Consider the following 24,016-nt stretch of genomic DNA (forward strand, 5'->3'; position numbering starts at 1 on the left):
AGTGATAGTTTTTATATTCATTATATCAATCCTATATTCAATCAACAATCACTATATTGGTAACTTAATTAACCAATCTATGTTTTTGTTTTCTTAAACAATTGAACATCAACCATATAGATTATTATATTAAAAAAACAAATAAGAGTATAGAACCCTAAAAGAAGCATGAGAGATTTCAACATATGACAAATTATTATAATTCAACAATTAAATGAAATATTTAAATATAGATATGCCTTAACGTATACTTAGAAACATTTATCATGTTTCACAATCTATCTATATCTAATATTTTGTTATATTTTATAAATATTTCAATTTATTTTCTTATATTTGAAAATAACTCTATTAAAAATTATCCAATTAATACTCTGTTTTCCTTTCTATTATATTTTAAAAAATCCAAATTTGAATACATGATTCTGGAAATAAATAAATATATATAAAAGAAAGGCCACTCACTATTATTTTTCATTGGTCGTTTCTTAAAAATGTGTTTCTTCTTCACTTTGTCTCGGCTGAGCTTATAAAATTATGACCAAAATTCAAATCTACAAACACTTGGATCGAGTTAGCCAAAAAGTCGTGATAGAAATGTATTGAGATACTCAACTTCGATTAATGAATAATCCACATCACCTATAAGAGAATTTCTATTTTCTTTTAAGTGAATTATGTTGATAATGTTCATAACAAGAGAATATTTTCTAAGAGCGGCAGTAAAAAGAAATGTTTTTATACATGGAAAACTATGAGTGCTCTAATTCTTCCTCATTTTGTTATATCAATACAAACATCAATTTACTTAAGATCACTGTCATGTAAGGGATAACCAAACATGAAATCAAAGATTATTAATTCCTACAAAGTGATATACCGATATCTAATCCAAAGTATAGATAACAAAACCAATATCCCCATGCATGAGAAACCAGCAAGAAACCAACCATCTATAGTTGTCGGGACCAAGTAAAAAAAACAAGAACATATCAGTTGTCTTGCTTTTTCTTCTCTTCTTCCTTCATCTTCTTCTCCCACCTGCGCTTCTTGTATTGAAGTAACATATCTGGCATTTTCTCCATCAACCTGGCAGTGTTTTCCCGTTTCTCTGCCGCAATACGATCGCATTTGTGCCCTTTCCTCTTGGTTCTCATCTCTTTCCTCTCTGGATCATATGGCCAATCCTGCCCAGCAAGAAGTACTTCCTTGCGAAGCCTGGCTCGATGACGTGCACTTATGCCCAGGTGCTTCCATGCCCCTAGTTCCCAGTAACCCCAAACCCCTTTCGATAGCTCATTCTTGTATTTTGCCAACTTCTCCTGCCATGGATACTGATACTCGCTGATGGCCTTCGCCACAGATTTGGCAGCCTTGCCTGCCATTCTTTCTTGGGAAATGTTTCTGTACGTAAGATACCCAATGAGAGATCAAATAATCTAGTTATCCAGCAGAAGAACAAAGGCATAGAGAACAAATGTAGAAATTTTGGTTGAACAGAGTGGAAAAACATCAAATTGTGAATTTTAACGGTTTAGCAAGCATAGAGGCATCAAATTCCTAAATAATTAACCATTTCCATGTGTACTAAAACTAAGCAACAGACGCACAGAAGGGACACCACAAACCCTTTAAGGAGGATTAGAGCTAAACTTTATCGCTTGAGTTTGATGAAATAATAAGTGTGTCTTCACCTATCAGCTTAAAATTAAGGGTGTCTTCACCTATCAGCTTAAAATTTTGGATAAATCAGTGATTTAACATAGTATCAAAATAAATGGTCTAGGAGGTACCTCGTCGAAAGCAAATCCTATAACAATATTTTCTCTACAATTAATATTGATTTCCACAAAGAGAGAGAATGTTAGATGATTTAACATTAAATTTACTTTCACCCATCAACTAATATAACATGAAGTTGGGAACTTGAGAAGCATGAACACTGACACGCAACATGACGATTCGCCCAATTTCTAGAAAAGTAGGACACGACATGTTAGAATTTCTTTTTTTAAATAATTTATGTGATAGTACTTATAGAAAAATTACTCATATATGTTAGAACATAACAATACTTCTTTAAAACATAAATAAAAGGAACAATAGTTGTCTGAGTTCATTAAAAAGTTCCAAACTACAATACAAATACAAAATCCTAAATAAAAATTACACTTTCATCCAAAACAAAATGGAAGAAATCGAATAGCACAGATTGCAATCCGATGAATCAACACCCCCTCTCTAAACCGTAACCTTATCTCTCAAGAGTTCACAGAATAGAACTTCTTCAAATGAAAACTAACTTTTCTCTCTCTCTTCTCTATTTATACTCCCTCAGTGTGGTCCCCCCTTTCCTTTACAGTTATATTTGTTTTTTCACAATTAGTTACATTCTCCTCCAAAAATTCATAGTTTCAAGATTGTTGAGCAAGCACAACCTTCTGCATCCGTCCAGCTGTCGTCAAAGCACACTATGCCTCCGCCGAAGCCAACTCCACCACCACTGAAATCAAACAAACCAACCCCAATCCCTAGTAGTGAAGGCTACCCACAATCCAAAAGGGAGGCCATGGTTGTGATCCAAAGATCTGGACTCTGCAACTCTCTGGCAGTAAGGTGCACAGGTCAACCCCTTTTGTGAAGATAAGGCTCTCCTATATACGTATGATCCTCTTATCGCACAAACCTACTAACAACCACTAATTGGCACAAAGTTGAAGAACACCACATTAAGTTTCTGGATGCTACGAAGTTAACATCTTTTCAATCATTATACATAGCCTTTTGGCAGATGGATTGATATTTATAACCATCTTCCTCCACTTTGGAAAGACGAGATTTTTCAATTTATTAGGAACCAATGTGGCGTTTATCTCTGACCAATCTGATCGTGGCATCAAGCTCATGGCAGCTCGATTGAAGATTAAGCCAAATACTCATGGCCTCATTCCAAAACAGCTCACCTTGCTCGCTAATTAGTGTGTCATGGTCTGTATTGTGGATATTAGGGACGTATCTACTGGAAAATTGAACAAGTAATTGAAAGTCTCCAACCAGCTGACTGTCACTAATCAACCAAAGACATCTGCACCGATAGACCCTCAACAATCGACGGTGACATCAAACCCGACTGTTCTTACCTGGCCACTTCACCAACCAGCAGCATCATCAAATCCAACAGTTACAACTAGGTCTCCCGAACTCCCTCCAATTCCATCAGAATCAATTCCGACATTAATGCCAATAAATTGTGACAATATCCCACCAAGAAAGAAGCAAATAAAATTGAGCTAGTCAACCCTCATGGAACCTAAACCAACTAATTTGCATCCCTCTCTTCAATTTACTAAAGTTTTTCCTGATTTTGTGGGACAGATCACGTCGCCCACATCTGAGCAACTCCCTCCTTTAAACTTTTCATTTTTAACTCCAGTCCCCCACATCACCACCTTCATAATTGTTTTCACACACTACCTCTAATGTTGTCACTTCCCAAGATGGGCCCACGAACCTTCAAACAGCCACTGCCCATTTCACCAGCTTGTATAGCCCGACCCATTTTGCCTCAGATTCTGAAACTTACCTTACTAGCCCAAATCCTGATTTTTGAGACTCAATCTCTTGATGTTGCCATTTTTGGAGAAGATCCTACTGAAGCCCATCAACTCCTTTTGATTCTTCCACCTATTCCCAAAGATCTTAATCGGTTGGTTCATAGCTCTCCAACTCCACTAACGTCAACTTCCTCGCAAACAATAAATGTTCCACATCCTCCAGCAAACTCTTTAAACCTTCAAGGTTTGCCGCAATCCTTGCTCCACATGGACTTAGTATTATGGTTGTTCCTCCTCTTCCCCGGGCAAAAAAATAAGAGGATGGCCTCCACTGCCAGTAAACGTGCTAAATTACAGAGAGAACTTCAAAATCTTCATTGCTCAATCAACTATGACAAATCAGCAACCCTTGCCATATCTGAGGGAGATTATGGTGATCAATGAAAGTTATCTCTTGGAATGTTTGCGAACTTAATTCCTGGAGAAAACGAGCCTTGGTTAAATAGTTGATTCAACTTTACAACCCTAATTTTGTTCTTTTGCAGGAAACCAAGTTATCTAGCAACTCTTACGATTAAATCCATTAGGAGCCCTACCTTTATTGGTTGGATAAATCTTGACGCGATTGACTCTTCGGGTGGCATTCTTATCCTTTGACCGGCTCGTGATTACCCTATACAGGAGGTCGATCGAGGAAAATACATTTGTCTCCATTCATGTTACCTTGGTAGATGGTTTCTCTTCATGGATCTCTACTGTGTATAGGCCTTTTGTTCATGATTTTCATGTTGATTATTGGAAAGAACCCTATGATTTGGCTGATATGGATCGTGACTCATGGATCATTGGTGGTGACTTCAATGAAACTAGACGGTCTTGGGAATAATCACAATATTACACTATCTATCACGGTATGCAAACCTTCAATCAATGGATTAATTACGAGATATTCCATTAAGCAATGGTACTTAAACTTGGTCTAAGAACGGACACTTACAATCTTCCTCCCTTCTTGATAGAATCCTTATTATCGATGCAGTTCTTGACAAGCTTCTAAAACTCAGTGTCTCAACCGTGTTACTTCAGACCATTTTTCTTTGGCACTTATATCGGCCAATTGACTGGGGTCCTTGTCCATTTCGTTCTGAAAATTCTTGGCTCCAAGTCAAGGATTTTCATCATTTGGTGGACTGCTGGTGGTCGAATACACATGTATCTAGTTGTCCTGGACATAGTCTTATGATAAAGCTCAACAACTTAAGATCTTTCTTCGTTCTTGGGCTAAAACACAGCAGCCCATCGTATCCCAACTATCAAAGTTGTTTTTTTATCTTTGTAATTTGGATACCTTAATGGATCTTGGTCAGTTCACAAATGATCAAATATCTTATAAGCATGAGATTTGAGAACATATTGAGAGTTTAAATGCTCAATATGATATTCAATGGCATCAGCGATGTAAGCTTCAATGGTTGACCGAGGGAGATGAAAACTCTAAATTCTTTCACCATATTGTGGCAGCCTGTAAGCGTAAGAATAGAATAACTGAAATTCTCTCGCCATCATTGCAGTCTATTGACTATTACATTACAGACATTGAATCTGAATGTTGTATTTCTATACAAATTTATTTAAAAGGAGAAGTAGAGCTTTATTCCAATGACTGTTCACTGGAGCCCTATCAGTGGTGAACAATCTGCTAACCTTGAGTGGCCTTTCTCTGAATATGAAGTCCACAGTGCTATTTTCTCTTAGGGTGTGAGTAAATCCCTTGGTCCCAGTGGTTTCCCTGCTAATCTTTTTAAGTTTTTCTGAATCACTTTGAAGCTTGACATCATGAACATGATTTCTGATTTCCATTCGAATGGCATTATCAAATGTTTCATAACATTGAATGAAATCTACCTCTGTCTCATCCCTAAGAAAGTCGATGCCACAAGTGTCTGGGATTATGGGCCATCGGCCTCATTTTGTGTGCTTATAAAATTATTGCTCGTGTTGTATCTAATCGTCTAAAGAAGGTTTTTCCTAATACTATTGCCCCAAATCAGCTTGCATTTGTTGAAAATAGATAGATTACAGATGCCTCCCTTATGGCCAATGAACTGATTGATGATTGGTCACGAAAGGGGAAGGATGATGTGGTTCTTAAATTGGACTTGGAAAAAGCGTTTGATACAATGGATTGGGACTTTCTTGATGTTGTTCTTGAAATCAAAGGCTTTGGACCTATTTGGCTGTCTTGTACTTGTGGGTGCATCTCCAGTGCCACTTTTTCCATCATTATTAATGGTCGACCTTAGGGTAAGATTATCCCATCGCGTGGCAACAAACAGGTGATCCTCTTTCACCATTTTTATTCATCTTAGTTGCTAATTTTGTTAGCCGTCTTATGGATCATAGTTCATCCAAGGGCCTCATGGCAATTATGATTTTGTTCTTAGCTGTTTACAGTTTGCTGATGACACTTTAATCTTTTTCGCTGCAAGCCCAATTTCTCTTCAGCATCTTTTTGAGGAGATATATATCTTTTTTGTCCCTTAATCTTTCTAAGAGTGAGCTTCTTAGCATTTAATTTGGATGCTTCTACCATGGACTCTTTGGCTCGTTCGTTTGGTTGTAAGCTTGGTCAATGGCCATCTACCTACCTTAGTTTGACTTTAGGTGGTAATTCCACATCTACTGCTTTTTGGCAATCCATTGTTGAACGTATGCATCATAAACTACACAATTGGAAATATGCCTACATATCTAAATAAAAGGGGACGCATATGCTGATTCATAAACTACACAATTGGAAATTTGCCAACTTATTATTTATCTCTCTATCATGCTCCATCTGTTGTTATCCAAACTTTGGAGAAGTTGATTCGCAACTTTTTCTTAGAGGGTGAAGGCATGGAGGATATGCACAACGTTAATTTGGAGACTACTCAGTGTGCTCGTCTGATGGGTGATTTGGGTATTGGTAATTTGCGTGCTTGCAATCGCTCCCTCCTTGCAAAATGGGCCTGCTGGTTTTTGCATGAATCTACTGCCTTGTGGAGACGGCTCATAGTGGCCAAATACTATTCCAATACTTGTATTTGGCCTTCAACTATTCAGGGATCTTCCAGATCTCCTCTCCTTGGAGCCTGGAGGTTCATTTGTCATACAATATATGGCGGCCAATCGCACCCGACATCATCTTGGCAATGGTTCGTCCATCTCTTTTTGGAAGGACCTCTGGCTCAATTGTGGTACTCTATTCTCTTCTTTCCCTTGCCTTTTTTGTTTGGCTTGCTATTCGGATATTAAGGTGGCTCGTGTTTGGGTGCAGGATGTTGCTGCTTGGAATTTGCACCTTTGCTACAATCTCGAATGGATGGTCTTATCACAGCATTTACAGTCTGTCAATTTTCGTGCCGCTGCTGATTCTTGGATTTGGACGATCGACCCCTCATCTTCCTCCTCTGTCAAGTCTCTTATCGATGATTTGGTGGGAGCTGATAATAACCATGTTGTGAATGTTTATTCGGCTATTTGGTTGGATCGTTTTCCAAAGAAAATTAAAAATTTTCTGTGGGAGTTTAGTCTAAATACTGCTGACCGCCTTCAACATCGTATGCCATACATGGTCCTCTCTCCCTCTTGGTGTCTTATGTCTCACATTGATTCAGAATCTGCTGCCCATCTTTTTATTCACTGCTTCTTTTGCATCCTGTTTTTGGCATTACATCCTTAATTCTTTTGGTTGGTTGTTGGTTCTTTCACAAAATATGTTTGACAATTTGTCTTCTCTTTTGGTTGGTCACCCATTTACTGGATGCAAGAAAACCCTCTGGCTGGCGATTATTCGTGCAATAAGCACCCTTTTAAACTCTTAAGTCGTTCTTATCTTCATTTGCATCTTTTGTTCGTAATCACCTATGGGTGTTTGGGCTTTACCACTTATTTCATTCTATCAATGAAATGTCCTCTTTTCTTTTAAAAAAGAAAACTATTTTTACAATGCACCACAAAAGCCCAAGGCCTAAACCATGTTTCAGATAAATTTCAACATCTCTGTTGGGACTATATATATGTGAGTGTGTGTTCTGTCAAACCAGTTGAAACATTCCTCAAACATTGATACACAAAAAGGAAAAAGCAAAAAAAAGGGGGAATAGGGAAAAACCTTTAAACCGAGACAGCAAGTAAACAAAACGGAGGGCCAACGCGGCTGGTCAGATCGGAGTTGCAGTCGCCGGCGCCGTCTGATCGGAGGGGATGGGCGGACGTCGAAGATTGGGGAAGACCGGAGGAGAGTGAAGAGTGTTTAGGGCTTGATTTTGACGAAAGGGGCTGAACGGTCAACAATGAAAACCAAAGGTGAGTTTTATTTGGGAAATTAACAAAAAATAAGACAAAAAATTATAAGTTTTACGTTTTGAGATTTTCTTCTCCTTTAAATCCTATTTTCGTTTCCTCTACTTTATTTTTATTTTATTCGATTCTATTTTTAACACTTGAAAATATTTATTTTGATACTTGATCTTAAAAAAAAAAAAAAAGTTTATTTTGGTAATTCTCGTTAAAATTTTATTTAATTATTTAAGATAAGGTGACTTCCATATTTAGATCCATAAACTATATATTCATCCTATTAATTAAGGGTTCCTACACATTGAAAAAGAAACCTTCTCCTACTAGGGCTTCCTTTTCGTTTGCTCGAGATCTTATTTAAATTTTATAATAACAAATAAAAACTCATATGGGCGAGTGATGTACAGAGGTTTGTTTGTACTATTTATCTCTCCCTTCTTTGTTTTCTTGTAGAGCTTTTGATAGAATGGTAGTAAATATGGGTTATAATCGGTCGGGTTGGTCGATTTTTGTACAAAAATCAAGGCCAAAAATTGACCTAGTCGGTTTATACTAAGGGAAACTGAAAACTTGTCAATGTTTAGTGGGTCGGTTTCGATCGATTTTTCGAAACATTTTAATTAAACCAATCATCGACCCTAATTTTAATAAAACCGATTATCGGGTGTCGGTTTAGTCGATTTCGATCATTCGAATTGATTTTTAGGTATCCATGTTCACCCCTAGTAAACATAGTCTCGTTTTGCACTCCTTTATAGTTGTTTCGCGCCTTCGCACCTCATCAACTAACACTTCCCGATTTCTATTATGATAAGACAATTCCAAAGTAAGATGACTTCGGGTGAAATGTGCACTACTTGTTGATTTATGAGAAAGCTACCTGTCACTTATCATACAGAGTAATGAGACTCGAGAGAGGCCATTCCAGAATAGACTCTGCTAACCAAACTCATCCACTAACCTCGTAACAGTCGGGGCATAACAAAAAAAACTTATTATGAGCAATCGAAAACGGAAAGCAACCACTTAAAAACGATTTAAAAAATATATATACAAATCAAATAGCCATTTTTGAAAACAATAAATTGCCTATTGTAAAATATAATGATATATTATAAATGTAGATATCCATAACCTACATAGATTACAATTTTCATATAACTCTCACATTCAATTCCATATTGTAACATTCATCCCATTGAATTTCATAATGTAACATATACCATAATATGTCCTATAAATAGAGGAGTGTGGTATCTTTGTAAGACACATCACAATTGAGTTCAATTGTCTTATATTCTTCCTCTCTTCTCTATTCTTCTCTTTGTTTGTTTTATTATTCTTTATTTCACAACACGTTAATTTCATAACACGTTATCAGCACGACACTCTACAATTTTATTATTTGCAAAAGGTAGGTTATAATATTAGTTTGTTTTTATGGTATTTGTGAATATTACATGAAACAATCCATGTATACATCATGCATAGTTTAAATGTTTGAGAATGTAATATTTTATACCTATTGCATGTTGTAATTTTACATATTACGTTTACATGGTGATTGTTTGTTAAAAAATATTTTTAGTTCATGATAAGATTATGATTTAGTTTATCTTTAATTTTTTTATGATTTATGTGATTGTTTATGTTTGATTCTTATATTAATTATTTTAAGATCTACGTATAGTTTATGGGTTCTTTATAATTTGTGTTTATAATTTAGTTGTTTACTTTCCATTAGTATAAGTTTTGTAATTGTTTTTATGATCGAAATGCTTTTATCAATTTACTTAAATATGTTGTTTTAACATATTATGTATAAGTATGTTGTAAAATTAACATTTTTGGTGTGTATTGTTGTTAATTTTCCATAATATGTATATGTAATTTTTATTTGTAATTTTAATTATTGTACATTAACATACATGTTTTGAATTATTATATATGGGTTCTATTGATTTTTGTATCATGTGCATAATATGACATTTATCTAAGTTGTCTTATAATGCATGTTTGACATGTTTATTAAATTTATAATATAAGTTAGTTTCTTTGTTGTTTGTTATAGTTTTACCATGTCAATTCTTACCAAATTAGAATTTCTAGCTCTTGATATCAATGTTGATAATTATTTATCATGGGTGCTTGATGCTGAAATTCATTTGGATGTCATGAATCTTGGAGAAATGATTAAAGAAGGAAACACGACTTCAAGTCAAGAAAAGGCGAAAACCATGATTTTCCTTCGACATCATCTTCACGAGGGACTAAAAATTGAATATCTTATGATAAAAGATCCCTATGAACTATGGTAAAGTTTAAAAGAAATGTATGATCTTCAAAAAAATGTGATTCTTCCTAAAGCTCGATATGATTGGATGCACTTAAGGTTGCAAGATTTCAAATCAGTAAGTGATTATAATTCCGTATTATTTAAAATTTGTTCAAAATTATTGTTATGCGGAGAAAAAGTTACTGGTGAAAATATGTTAGAGAAAACCTTTTCAACATTACATGTCTCGAATATGCTCCTACAGCAGTATTCCGAACTCATATCATGTCTTCTTGTGGCTGAACAAAATAATAAGTTATTAATGAAAAACCATGAATCTCGACCAACTGAAGCAATACCATTCCCTGAAGCGAATGTTGTATGTTTAAATAATATTAATGGTCGAAGTCGTGACCAAGGTCGTGACCGTGGTAGAGGAAGAAGTAATTATACTTTACGTGGTAATAATCATTTAGATTTCAAGAAAACCACAAATAATGATCATAGAAGGAAGACTCCACAAAATAAGAAAATTAAAAGTGGTGAAAATCAATGCTTCCGTTGTGGTATGAGTGGTCATTGGATTCGTACTTGTCGTACATCCAAGCACTTAGTTGACCTCTATCAAGCCTCATTGAAGGAAAAAGGAAAGAATGTGGAAGTAAACTTTGCCTATATATAAAGATGATGTATTTGACCCTTCCAACATGACCCATTTGGATGTGGCAGACTTCTTTGAGTCTCCTGAAGAGAAAAATGATGTTAATAACAGAGTAGCAAATACTTCATTTAATTATAATAATGTCCAAAACTAATATTTGCATTATGTTTTCTCTATTTAACATTTACCAATTTATTTACATTATTTACATTTCAAGGTTAGTTTTTTTTTCTTTTTACCAAGAGACTTATTGTAATCGTTTTTTTTAATGAAGAGTTATGGACATTTCTCATATTTTGGCTGACTCAAAGATGAATAATGAAGACTTATGTTTGGCAGATAGTGCAATTACGCACACAATACTTAAAAGTAAAAAAATATTTTTCTACATTGACAATGCTTGAAGCAAATGTCAATACAATATCAGGTTCTACAAACTTGATTGAAGGTTTTGGTATAGCAAACGTTATTTTGTCTAGAGGAACAAAATTCACAATTAGTAATGCTTTGTTCTCTAGTAAGTAAAAAAAAAAAAACTTATTGAGTTTCAAAGATATACTTCAAAATGGTTATCATGTTGAAACTAACAATAAAAATAATATAGAATATCTTTATATTACATTTATTGTTTCACATGAGAAGCGTATACTAAAAACATTGTCTGCTTTTTCTTCTGGATTATATTATACTCATATACGAGTAATTGAAACATATGCCACCATGAACCCGAAGTTCATAAATTTAAATATGTTTACTGTTTGGCATGACCGCGATTAGGTCATCCAGGGTCAATAATGATAAGAATAATTATTGAAAATTCTCATGGACATCCACTAAAGAACCAGAAGATTCTTCAATCCAATAAATTATCATGCATTGCTTGCTCTCAAGGAAAATTAATTATTACGCCATCACCAGCCAAAGTGGAAGTTGAGTCACCTACATTTTTAGAACGAATTCATGGTGACATATGTGGACCAATCAATCCACCAAGTGGACCATTTAGATATTTCATGGTTTTAATTGACGCATCAAGTAGATGGTCACATGTGTGTTTATTATCAAGTCGAAACATTGCACTTGCACGATTACTTACTCAAATAATCAAATTAAGAGCACAGTTTTCGGATTATACAATAAAAAACATTCGACTTGATAATGCTGGTGAATTTACATCCCAAGAATTTAATAATTATTGGATGTCAACTGGGATAAATATTGAACATCCTATAGCTCATGTTCATACACAAAATGGTTTGGCAGAATCATTTATCAAGCGTTTACAATTTGATTGTCAGACCATTACTTATGAGAGCAAAACTTCCATTATCTATATGAGGTCATGTTATTCTGCATGCAACGTCACTTATACATATAAGACCGACATTTTATCATAAGTATTCCCCAACACAATTAGCTTATGGTCAGGAATCAAATATTTCTCATTTGCGAATTTTGGTTGTGCAGTATATGTTCCAATTTTCTCACCACAATGTACTAAAATGGGACCTCAAAGAATGTTAGGAATATATGTCGGATTTGAATCCCTATTAATTATTAGATATCTTGAGCCCTTGACGGGGATGTATTTACTGCACGATTCGCTGATTGTCATTTTAATGAGACAAATTTTCAACATTAGGGGGAGGAATTAAGACGTTGGAAAATGAAATTGTCTGGAATGTATCGTTATTGTCTCATTTAGATCCTCGTACAAAACAATGTGAGCTAGAAGTTCAAAAGATAATTCATTTACAAAGTGTAGCAAACTAAATGCTAGATGCATTTACAGATACTAAGAAAGTGACCAAGTCATATATTCCAGCTGCAAATGCTCCATCTAGAATTGAAATCCCAACTTAGCAAGTTGATACAATTAATGAATCAGCGTTGCGCCAAAAGCGTGGTAGACCGATGGGTTCAAAGGATAAAAGTCCTCGAAAAAGAAAAGTGACCAATAGTCGAAATGACTTAATTGACAATAGAAACATTCAAGAAAAAGTCATGGACACGACTAGTGGTAAAAATGTTGAAGAGACTCAAGTATAAGAAGATAACAATGAGATCTCGATAAATTATACCATGACAGGAAAAAGGTGGAATAGAATTAATGTAGTTGTGGACAACATTTTTGCGTATAATGTTGCATATAATATCATTCATGAAAATGAGGATTATGAACCTAACTGTTGACGAATGTCGTAATAGAAAGGATTGGCCCAAGTGGAAAGAAGTCATCCAAGTATAACTAAACTCACTCGCGAAACATGAATTTTTTGGACCTGCAGTCCATACACCTAAAGGTGTAAAATCTGTGGGATTTAAATGGGTATTTGTGCGTAAATGAAATGAAAATAATGAGGCCACTAGATATAAAGCACGACTTGTTGCACAAGGATTTTCTCAAAGACTAAGCATTGATTATGAGAAAACATATTCTTTTGTGGTGGATGCTATTACATTAAGATATTTAATTAGTCTGATTGTATGTGAAAATCTTGATATGCATCTTATGGATGTAGTTACAGCATACTCGTATGGATCCTTGGAAAATGAAATCTATATGAAAGTCCCCGAAGGATTTAAGATACATGAATCATATAATTCAAACTCTAGAGAACTATGTTCAATCAAATTACAAAAATCATTATATGGATTGAAACAATCATGACAAATGTGGTACAATCGCTTAAATGAATATTTATTGAAAGAAGGTTATCAAAATATAATTCAATTTGTCCATGTGTTTTTATTAAGAAATCACAGTCAGGATTTGCGATTATAGCTGTATATGTTGATGATTTAAATATAATTAGAACTTCTGAAGAGCTTTCAAAGACAATAGAATATCTCAAAAAGGAATTTGAAATGAAATATCTTGGTAAGACAAAATTTTGCCTTGGCTTACAAATCGAGCATTTAGCCGATGGAATTTTTATTCATCAATCGACATATACAGAAAAAAATTTAAAAAGATTCTACATGGACAAAGCACACCCATTGAAAATTTCAATGGTGGTTCGATCATTAGATGTAAAAAATGATATCTTTCGACCTCGAGAAGATAATGAAGAATTACTTGGTCCTGAAGTATCGTACCTTAGTGCAATAGGTGCACCAATGTATCTTGCTAATAACACAAGACCAAATATAACATTTTCAGTAAATTTGTTAGCAAGATATAGTTCTTCTCCAAAAAAAAGACATTGGAATGAAGTTAAGCATGTACTTCGTTATCTTCGAGGGACAATTGATATGAGTTTGTTTTATTCAAATAAATCAAACTTTGATTTAGTTGGTTATGCAGATGTTGGATATTTATCTGATCCACACAAAACAAGATCTCAAACAGGTTATCTGTTTACATGTGGAGGAACTGTTATATCTTGGCGGTCTGTAAAGCAAACCATGGCGGCCACTTCATCGAATCATGTAGAAATTCTTGCAATTCATGAAACTAGTAGAGAATGTGTATGGTTGAGGTCAATGACTCATCATATTCGAGAAACATGTGGTTTGTCTTTCAATAAAAATTTACCAACAATATTATTTGAAGATAATATCACATGTATAGCACAAATCAAAGGAGGGTATATAAAAGGAGATAGAACAAAGCATATCTCACCAAAACTCTTCTATACGCATGACCTTGAAGAAAATGGTGACATTAGTGTTCAACAAATTTCTTCAAAAGACAACTTGACAGACTTATTCACAAAAGCATTACCCACATCAACATTTGAAAAGCTAGTGCACAACATTGGAATGCGACGACTCAGAGAACTTAAGTGATGTATCCATAAGGGGGAGTAGAAATATTGTCCTCAAGGAATAGAAGTACTGCACTTTTTTCCTTGACTATGATTTTTCTCATTGAATTTTCCTAGCAAGGTTTTTAATGAGGCAATTATTAATGTATAAAAATGATGGACTCTTTTTCCTTCACTAGGATTTTTTTCCATCGGGTTTTTTCCTAATAAGGTTTTAACGAGGCATTTAATTTTATATAATATGGATATCTAAGGGGGAGTATTGTAAATATAATGATATATTATAAATGTAAATATCCATAACCTACATAGGTTACAATTTTCATATAACTCTCACATTCAATTCCATATTGTAACATCCATCCCATTGAATTCCATACTGTTACCTATACCATAATATGTCATATAATTAGAGGAGTGCGGTGCCTTTGTAAGACACACTACAATGGAGTTCAATTGTCTTCTCTTCTTCCTCTCTTTTCTATTCTTCTCTTTGTTTGTTTCATTATTCTTTATTTCATAACATGTTAATTTCATAACATTGTCAATTTTATTTGTTTTCACAAATCGTGAACATGAGATATCCTATTGCACTCTCAAATCCACAACCAAACACAAATTTTGAATTTTGAATCAAAATTTCAAAATTTTAAATTGAAACCATAGTGTTTTCGAATCCAGGGAAAAATAAGATTTTTTTTTTTGTTTTCTACAAAATTCTTTGTTTTTCAAAATAATTTTCGAATCACGATGGGACTTAAATCTAGATAACTCTTATCCCTTCCCCAACTCCCACCATCTATTTATTTGTTTTTTCAAATTGGAACCTTAAAGCAAATCACAATAATGACATCGAGTAGATTAAAAAAATAAAATAGAATTGACACATCTATATTAATATCTATGATAAGAATAAATTAGAAAATTAAAGCAATTACAACACATGTATAAAATAAACTTTACGAAATTGGAGATAAATATTTTCGCACTAATCATGGACATAAAAAAAAAGAAATTGGAAAGAACAAAAAAACAACTAAATGAATAACAAAATATCCCAAATTTAAGGCACTAAAAAATTTATAAGTTGATGAATTACATCTAGCATATGAGTTGAAAAGTGGAGTAAAATGAAAATGGGCCAAAACAGTGACAATTAAAATCTTGAAATCTTTTTTGAGTTTTTCAATAAAACATCAATTTATCATCCAACCTTCAATTAAAAATTAAAATTCTAGATTATCAAGAGTGATTATCTTATCTAGCAGCCTAGTTACCAAAATATAAAACTCATCATTTCATTAATGATTTAATAAAATCTAAACAGGAACTAAAATATGTTATTTTTAAAGTTTAGAGGCTAAATAGACAGTTTGCAAAGGTTAAAAGGACCAAAATAAAACAATGATAGTTTAGGAATCAAAATATGATTTAAACTTTTCTTCTTATCAAAAAGCTTCAAAATACATTGATTAGAAGAACCCCATTCTTGGGCTGACTTGTTCGTTGATTTAATTTTGAGAAGGCTCAATCCAATATAAGTTGCCGTAGGTTATAGGTGGGAGACCTGACGATCAACCTATTCTTGCAACTGAAAGAGCATAAACTCGGATTTCGCCCCCTGCTTTATCGAGTTTGAATCCAGCTTCTCTCATGGGAGAATGAACTCCTTCAAGTCTGACCTTTTCATCCAACGGTTACGAGAAAATGGGAGATGGAAATATGAGGTTTAGCCTAAAAAATCTAACATAGAATACAATTCCAAATCCTCCCCCACACTTCATGGAAGCAAAACTAGCTAAAGTGTGAGCTACTTTTGGGGACAAATAGACATATAAATTGTCTAAATTGCCCCTTAGAAAGAAAAGGCCCTTCAAATCGATCTTTGATAATTGAGACCTCCCCTCACGTGCAACTGATGCTGCATCGTACATTGTTCAACGCTTACTTCCATCGACGGCAGCACCACGATCTGACAACGGTGCACCATCAGCCGATGGGCGTTGGTACACCATCGACCAATACTCTGCTGATTATTGTTTTTTTCTTTCTTTAGTTTTCTAATTGGGGTTTTCTGGATAAACAAATCTCAACTGCGGAAAGGTAAGAATTGAGTTTATCTTGGCTTCATTTCTGGGAAGTATTGTTGTTGGTTAGCTTTATTTTTTCTAAAATAAAAGGTGCTCACATTTATTTATTCATCTGGGAAGAAAAAATTGTTTTGTTGGTTATGTTTTGTAAGGAAGTTTTGGATTTGGTCTGATGGAACTGTATTTTGGATATTGGTTTGAAGTAGGGTTGGTAATAGGATTCGGCCAGCGCGGGGCACTACTTCCCATCTCATCCCTCCTTTTGGGTGAAAAAAATTTCATCTCTTATTATAATAATAATAATAATAATAATAATAATTTAAAATTTAGTTAAAAAATATGTGTCAACTTAATTATTAAACGAAAATTTTTAAATAATAAAAGAACTAAGAAATCGTAAAAAAATAATTTAAATACAAACAATAATAAAATAAAAAGTATTTGGGGGTGGGGTCGGGACGAAGAAACTGGGAACCTGATTGGTGTATGGGCGGGGCGGGTACCTGCATGGATTTTTGTCTATCTTTGGTTTAAAATGTTGGATACAATATACATTGCTCTTTCTTGGGCTTTCACAAAAAGTAGTGGGATCTCCTTTTAATTCTACTTTTCTCACTTTGTGATTCAACTAATTCCTTTAATTAATAACTTACCGGTCGCTGTATTTTCGGTGGTTTTAAAGCCTATTCTAATTTTCAAATGTCTAATCTTAAATCAATTATATATTCTTTTACGTGATTCATGGAAGTTTCAAACTTGTTTTAGATACTAATAATCTTTTTATCTCATAAATATCTAGCGGACATCTCCTAAACATCTTGCAACTTCCAAACTTGAAATACCCAATTGATTTGGAGTTAAAAATTTCACATTTGGACATTGTGAGATAAAAAATAGGTAAAATAACACCTCAAATATGTTGTTAAATCACCCTAAATCACACAAACACAAATATACAATTGATTTGGAGTTTGGTATTTCACATTTGAACATTACGAGATATTTCACACTATGTCCTAACAAGAATAGTAGCAACAGCGCAAATAACAAAAATGTAGACCATAAAAACACACAAGAGTTGGTTACCTAGTTCAACGGTCAATATAACAACACCTATGTTTAAGGGACTAAATGTTAAGGAAAGATAATCCACTAATATCAATGAGTTGAACAATTACAACAATATATTTATATGTAAACTCAAGATTACAGAATGGTCGTGAGCTAATTCATTCGACACCCAAGCTCCTCCCATATGTAAAATTTCTTTTCTTTGAAACTTAAACTCCCTGAGTAGTAGATATTAGTGAGTATGAACTTAGATTCCCCATAAGTGAATAAAACTTCTTTTGTCTTTCTATATCTTTTCTTGTCGCATGTGAGCTACCTTCACGAACGTGACTTAGGCTTCCCCTAAGTTGATGAGAACTTTCTTTTCTATATTAAGCTTTAGGTCCTCCTAAAGCAAATCAACATTTCGTATTTGTGTAACTCGTCAACAAATCAAACACACGAACAAATAACCACACGCACCAATGAGAACAAATGCTTGCATAACCTTCTTGAATCTCAAGGATGAATAACACACAAAATCATATGCGGCAACCCTAGTACAAAAACGTTCTTGAGCTTAAATAAGAGGACATAGATAATGAAGGAAACCTCAGAAGGAATCGACATGAAAAAGAAAAGAAAAGAAGCCTCAGAAGGAATCGACATGAAAAAGAAAAGAAAAGAAGCTTAGCGAAGTCAATCTGTAGAATGTTATAAATATGAAAAGAAATAAACTATAGGGTCCGCAACTTCTAGTACTACAGCCGAAATAAGATCATCCTGAAACAACAGCCCAAGCAAATGGACTAGAAGACTTAAAAAGTATATTTAGCCAATAATAGTGGCAGTAACATTCAATGTTGAATGACATCGATTGTGCTAATTGTAGACCATCAGATCTTCGTTGCCTACTGCCCACAACAAATAGGTGATAAACTAGGAGTTGAAACAGACACTAAATTCGTTAGAAATGTGTTAATAAACTAAATTTCAAACCCTGCTTTTCCTTTATGAATTTGTAATAAAACTGAACTTCAAAGTTTTGTTACTTTGTAACATCATTTATATTCAGCAAACGACGGTTAGACATTATTGAGTTGCAATTGCAAAACAACGGTTAAGGCATATACTCTCGAGCTTGGCTGAGATTTGAACTTTGAATCCAGGGTCGAAGTAAACATACAGAATACATCCACCATTCTGTCATACAGATAAATAGCCCATAAAACAGGAAGGCAATAGAGCAAAGCAAGAGAGATAGAGGATGAAAGAAATGGCAACCATCATAGAGCTGTCAAAGGAAGCGTGATACACAACACAAACTTGGTATTGCAAAATATTCCCATTTCCTTCAACCCCCTGAAGAAGCTATCACCTATCCAACGCTGATGCATATCATACAACAAAACAATTCCATCATGTGAAATGTGACCGACAACAACAAGCATCGACCCTGAAACTTCCAAAACATTTAGCCATTCCTTCGATGATTGGTCAATTCCCTGTCCGGAATCATCTATCGGCTGGTCTCCCCATTGCAACTGGAGTTTGTGGCTGCCAGTATGTAAGAAATGACTTAAATACAAGTTAGAAAACTGAAGAATACATGACAGTGGCCACATTGAACTAACCGACTTTGTAAAATACTCATACAAGTTCAAAAGAGATAATAATAGCACATTCAAGACAAAGACAGTTGGTGACGGTTTGTTTAGAACACAGTTCATTCTTGATTTTCAACTAACTCATTCAACAGTTTAATGACGGCCATGTCACATGAACAAGATTCCGGTACAAGCAAGCAAAAAGGAAAGTAAATGATGCCAAAGAAAATCAAAAGACAGAAGCTAGGTTGTTGTAAATTAAGGTTAAATGCAAAGGCCATTTTTCATAGTTTGTGTCATGTTTGTTAGTTAGATTGGTGCTTACCCGAGCAGCAGCTTCTGCTAGAAACTGCACAAACTCTGCCTTCTTTTTTTCGAAGTTGAGCTTCAAGCTATCTAGCAGCGCCCGTTCTCTCCTCATATCTTCGAGCATTTTTTCCTTTTTCCATTTCATTTCTTTCATTTGTCTTTCAGATTCCATGTAATGGTCAGGTAGGCTCGAATTTGTTGAGGTCTTAGAAAAGGTCGCCTTCATGTCGCCCCTAAAACAGTTAGCCGGCATAAAGTAAATACACCATAAACAGAGAAAGCCAAGTGTTTGGACAAGGACCACAACCCCACAGGTAGAGATTTGAATCCATAACCGACTAATCATTGAGGTTGTCAAGAACTGCTTCGTACCTATTGCCAAGACAAAACAATCCACTCCTCTTGATAATCCCACCATCCAAAGAAAGCGCTCCGTCGGTTATGCAAGGAACAGCTTGCAACATTTCTGTCCTAGTTTTATAGATTTGCAGGCAGAAAAATAGAGAATAAAATAGAGTCTCTCTAAGACCATATCCACTAGCTGTGAGGAAAAACAAGTGTGTTCTGTCTATGTTAATCATATTAACAGCATAACCAAGAAAACCAGCTGGACAGTCCCCATTAGGCAATCTTGGCTTTGGAATATCAAGCCTTCTCTGCGGATCATCGGCCACAAATTCACCAGAATATGGTCTGCAGGCAAAAGAAACCAAAAGAGTGTGTTGAGTACTCAGTAAGAGAAGGGTTCCACAACATTTATGTGCTAGAATGTCCAAACAACCGCTCCATGTCAGAAAGAAAAATGAATACCTTAAAGTTTCGAGAGAGATGACATTGAATCGTCCCTCTAAAGTTTTCCCGAGTGAAGTGCCAAATCCGTGAAGCCCGGATGTTTTATTTATGCCTCCATCCGTGTCATACTTTTCCAGAGATTTGACTCCATTGTATGTCTTGCAGACAATAGCCGACATGGTCTCTGTTCCTAGGTACTCCGATAAGAGGCTGTAACCCAAACCAGAAACCCAAAAAGAAAGAACATGTAGATCAAATTATAGAATGGTCACATTCTGTGTTAACTATCTTCAAATATGAGTTATTCTCCTAAAGAACACTAAAATGAACAAAATCCAATATCCATCTCTCGTTAAACGGTCTATATCTACAAATCTATTGCTAAGAACAACCCAAAATCTTGTGTTATGAAACACCTATCTTTAAGCTCAAATTCAACTTGTGACCTTACCAGATGATAGTGGCAAAATGTTAGTAACAATATCAAGGTTACACAACTGCAGAACAGGTGGTTCACGCAAAGTTTTCAAATTTGCCCCCTATAGTTTGGTTAAGTTCATGTAACACCTTGTTAATAATTTTCTAGGACATGGTATACTAAGTACTGAATATTAGAGCTTATTCTCTCACTACCACATCCAAAAGCACGTCGCAAATATTGTAATTTCTAGTGATGATGGACATTTCGAGGGATTTTACCAAGACGACAGGACAAGTAATCAATACTTCCAATACTCTTTCAACAAAAACCATAAACTAAAACGATAACATAACCTAAAACGAATTAGCTAGTATGTTCAGATCTCACGTTTGCTTCTACATTCAAGCACCCTAGACGATCCCACCCCCAAGGCTAATGGCATTGTCACTGACCTTCACTTTCGAAGAAAAAAAATTATGCATGAAGTTTTTATTGCTCCCGTCTTGCTGCCTAATGTACCAGGTAAAATCTCTAAGTTGATTTCTCTACTCTTTATGTTTTCTAATTTCTTTGTTTGTCGATTTCAAAACAATGCATATCAGTGAAAATTGACATGAGACTAGATGATTACTTGAAAGATGAGAAGCAAAAGAGACCTGCTAAGGGTATCGTCCTCCACATGTCCTAGTTCAGCAACAACACCAAGCACATCTTCACTCATTGTAGGGTCAGAAGCCAGCATCTTTGGATTAGTTTTCAAGTGGCACAAGATGCTAGCAGCACTATTTTCCTGTTGTAATATCGCTTTCTGATATGATGGCTTATCTTCACTTTGAGTATCAGAACCATCCTTGTTCTCAATCTTAGGTGAATTAGAAGCATGATACTTTCCTAGTATAACTGCAATAGAAACTTGTCTAAGCAATGGAAATGACATAAAAATGTCTTGAAGATCTATTTGTTCAAGAAAGAAAAGAAAAAAACAGAATACCCTGTAGATCAATGATGGAATCAACTAATTTGTCTTTCAAAGTCCTCAGAAACCTTATGTTGTCCTCATGCAGCTGGATTTTCATCCCCATTGTTTGCAAATCATCTTGAAGTTTCTAAATAGAACCAAATGAACACAACAAGTTTATAACTTCTCTCATTAAACTCAGAATCTAACAAACAAGTTAAAGTAACTCGTGAGACCTTGGAATGAAGATTAATAGGATCTTCATGAGAGAGCTCTACATCTTGCATTTCATCCTTAGGTACTTTAAAATTGTCAAACTCCTCCAGTTTCATCAGAACAGAATACAAATCTGAAAATAAGAGGAGAGTGTTGAGAAAAATGCAAAGTTCTCTTTTTTCTTCTTCTTCACATGTTTTCAGTAAAGATCCTTTTTCTTAGTTGCAAAACCCCAAAAAGAAACTCTTCCCATGTTTGGTTTCTTCAACTTTTGAGTTCTAAAATAGAGATGATGCTGCAAATCTTGAAAGTTTTCTTTTTTCATATGAATATATGATAATTTTATAACAAAAGATTATGGTTGAATGAAAGAGAGAAAGAAGAACCTGATGTGGGTTCGTTGCGGAATCTCTCAGTCCGTTCTCTGTTGTGAAATCCAACACAATGGAAATGAAAATTTACAACTTTTTCTAAAAAATATAGTGAAAAGAAAACAAACCCACTAGTCCACTATTCTCTGCATTTCCTTTTTTGAGGATTTTGAAATGTCGTCAATGTCCTTTTTCCTTGGGCTTGGCGTAATAAATTCCTCACAAATACATCCATATTTGAAAGAAACACAATGAGTTAATCCACTAAAATATTCTACCAGATATTTACAAAATAAGAGAGTATTTAGATGGGAAAGTATGCGTTAAATAACTAACTTTACTATTAAAGTTTACAAATTTATTGATTTTTTTTCTCTTTCTCTATTTTCACATTTAGACATCCGTTGAGTTTGGATATAATATCTAAAGTTCATCTTCTTGCATTTGAGATGTTTAATTGAATTCCTATGCAGAATATCCCATACTGTTTTTTTTTTTTTAATATAAATAGTTTGTTTTTATGGTAATTATTTTCATTTGAAAAACTTTCTTATTTAAGAATGATACATATATTTTTTATAATAAGTTATGAACTGCATTTTGTTTCATTGTTTTGTTGAGTATGCACATCAGTCTTATTTACGTAGGTAACATTTGTAGTAGAGTTAGATAAATTTTATTTTACAACTTCTGTAACCGGTCTTTAAACACAAACTTTTTAGCTCTCACACTTAAACTCTAAATTTCATAATTCAACTTAGTGCCTCCAATAACTCCTTAAAAAATGTCGATAAATATTACATAAATAATAATTTTATTTATTTTTATAATTTTAAAAAAATATTTATCGATATTTATACTTTATCGAGTTTATTGATAAATTTGTCACAGAAGAAGAGAGTATTCTCTGTATTTCCCAAAAGGCATCATTTTTTTTGTACCAAAGTGAGATAGGATTTAGTGACCAAACAAATTGTAACGCCCTTTTGGTGCGATTGATTTGGGTAAGTTTCCACTTTTTAAGTACATTTGAAATAAATTTGAAAATATCTATTTTAGAAAGTCAATCTAACATTTTATATATATACATAACTTGCAGGTGAATGTATATAGTGCAATGAATAAAAAAAAAAAAAAAAAGTTAGATTTGAGTTTGATAACTTTGAAATTTGAGCTTCACATGAAGATGATATTTTCAATAAATTTCTTTTTATTGATTTATTTTTTCAATAGAAAATTTATCTTAACCAATATTTGTTGATGTTATCTAAATACAAATAAGGATACAGTGGATTAGTTTGTCTTTTTGGTTTTTCGATTTTTTAATTCTTTTGGTGTACTCTTCGAGTTGTGTTACATTTGGTTTCTATATTCCAAAATTTTTATTTATAGTTTTTTTAATTAAATTTAATTTTATTAGTGATGAAAAACAACAAAAGTACTTAATTCATTATAGTTCTTTTAATTGTTTTGGAATCATTACCGTATATTATCATCAAATGACGAAAAATGAAATTTTGATGAAAAATTGGGATTAAAAGTGTAAATCTTGAAACCTAAAAACTAAATTGAAATAAAACGTAAATGTGCCAAAAATA

At 34.0% G+C, this 24,016-nt stretch overlaps 2 protein-coding genes across 3 annotated transcripts; both read right to left on the minus strand.

The window, feature by feature from the left end:
* Positions 1-723: 723 nt before the first annotated feature.
* LOC103504139 (uncharacterized) lies at positions 724-7,957 on the minus strand. Its single transcript, XM_008468606.3, has 2 exons — positions 7,711-7,957; positions 724-1,404 (listed from the first exon to the last, which is right to left on the minus strand). Exon 2 carries the CDS (start codon positions 1,383-1,385, stop codon positions 993-995), a length of 393 nt encoding a protein of 130 aa, XP_008466828.1. The 5' UTR covers positions 1,386-1,404; positions 7,711-7,957; the 3' UTR covers positions 724-992.
* Positions 7,958-18,864: 10,907 nt separating this feature from the next.
* LOC103504141 (protein DEFECTIVE IN MERISTEM SILENCING 3) lies at positions 18,865-22,643 on the minus strand. 2 transcript variants are annotated; one of them, XM_008468607.3, is made up of 8 exons: positions 22,434-22,640; positions 22,068-22,180; positions 21,865-21,979; positions 21,530-21,773; positions 20,471-20,662; positions 20,033-20,353; positions 19,677-19,893; positions 18,865-19,301 (listed from the first exon to the last, which is right to left on the minus strand). In XM_008468607.3, the coding sequence occupies exons 2-8, from the start codon at positions 22,161-22,163 to the stop codon at positions 19,260-19,262; spliced, it is 1,227 nt and encodes a 408-aa protein (XP_008466829.1). In that variant the 5' UTR covers positions 22,164-22,180; positions 22,434-22,640; the 3' UTR covers positions 18,865-19,259. The 2 variants fall into 2 exon arrangements, with proteins under 2 accessions (XP_008466829.1, XP_050942833.1); XM_051086876.1 differs by lacking the exon at positions 19,677-19,893 and having other exon boundaries at positions 22,434-22,643.
* Positions 22,644-24,016: the final 1,373 nt, after the last annotated feature.

This window comes from Cucumis melo, chromosome 6 (genome assembly GCF_025177605.1).
Source record: "Cucumis melo cultivar AY chromosome 6, USDA_Cmelo_AY_1.0, whole genome shotgun sequence".
In the NCBI taxonomy this organism is placed as follows: domain Eukaryota; kingdom Viridiplantae; phylum Streptophyta; class Magnoliopsida; order Cucurbitales; family Cucurbitaceae; genus Cucumis; species Cucumis melo.

Excerpts from the sequence above, each read along its gene's own strand:
- LOC103504139 (XM_008468606.3), bottom strand. The coding sequence starts at position 1,385 with ATGGCAGGCAAGGCTGCCAAATCTGTGGCGAAGGCCATCAGCGAGTAT.
- LOC103504141 (XM_051086876.1), bottom strand. The coding sequence starts at position 22,163 with ATGAAACTGGAGGAGTTTGACAATTTTAAAGTACCTAAGGATGAAATG. Across the intron at positions 21,980-22,067 it reads CTATTAATCTTCATTCCAAG|AAACTTCAAGATGATTTGCA; the intron begins GTCTCACGAGTT and ends GGTTCTATTTAG. Across the intron at positions 21,774-21,864 it reads TTCCATCATTGATCTACAGG|TTATACTAGGAAAGTATCAT; the intron begins GTATTCTGTTTT and ends TTTCTATTGCAG.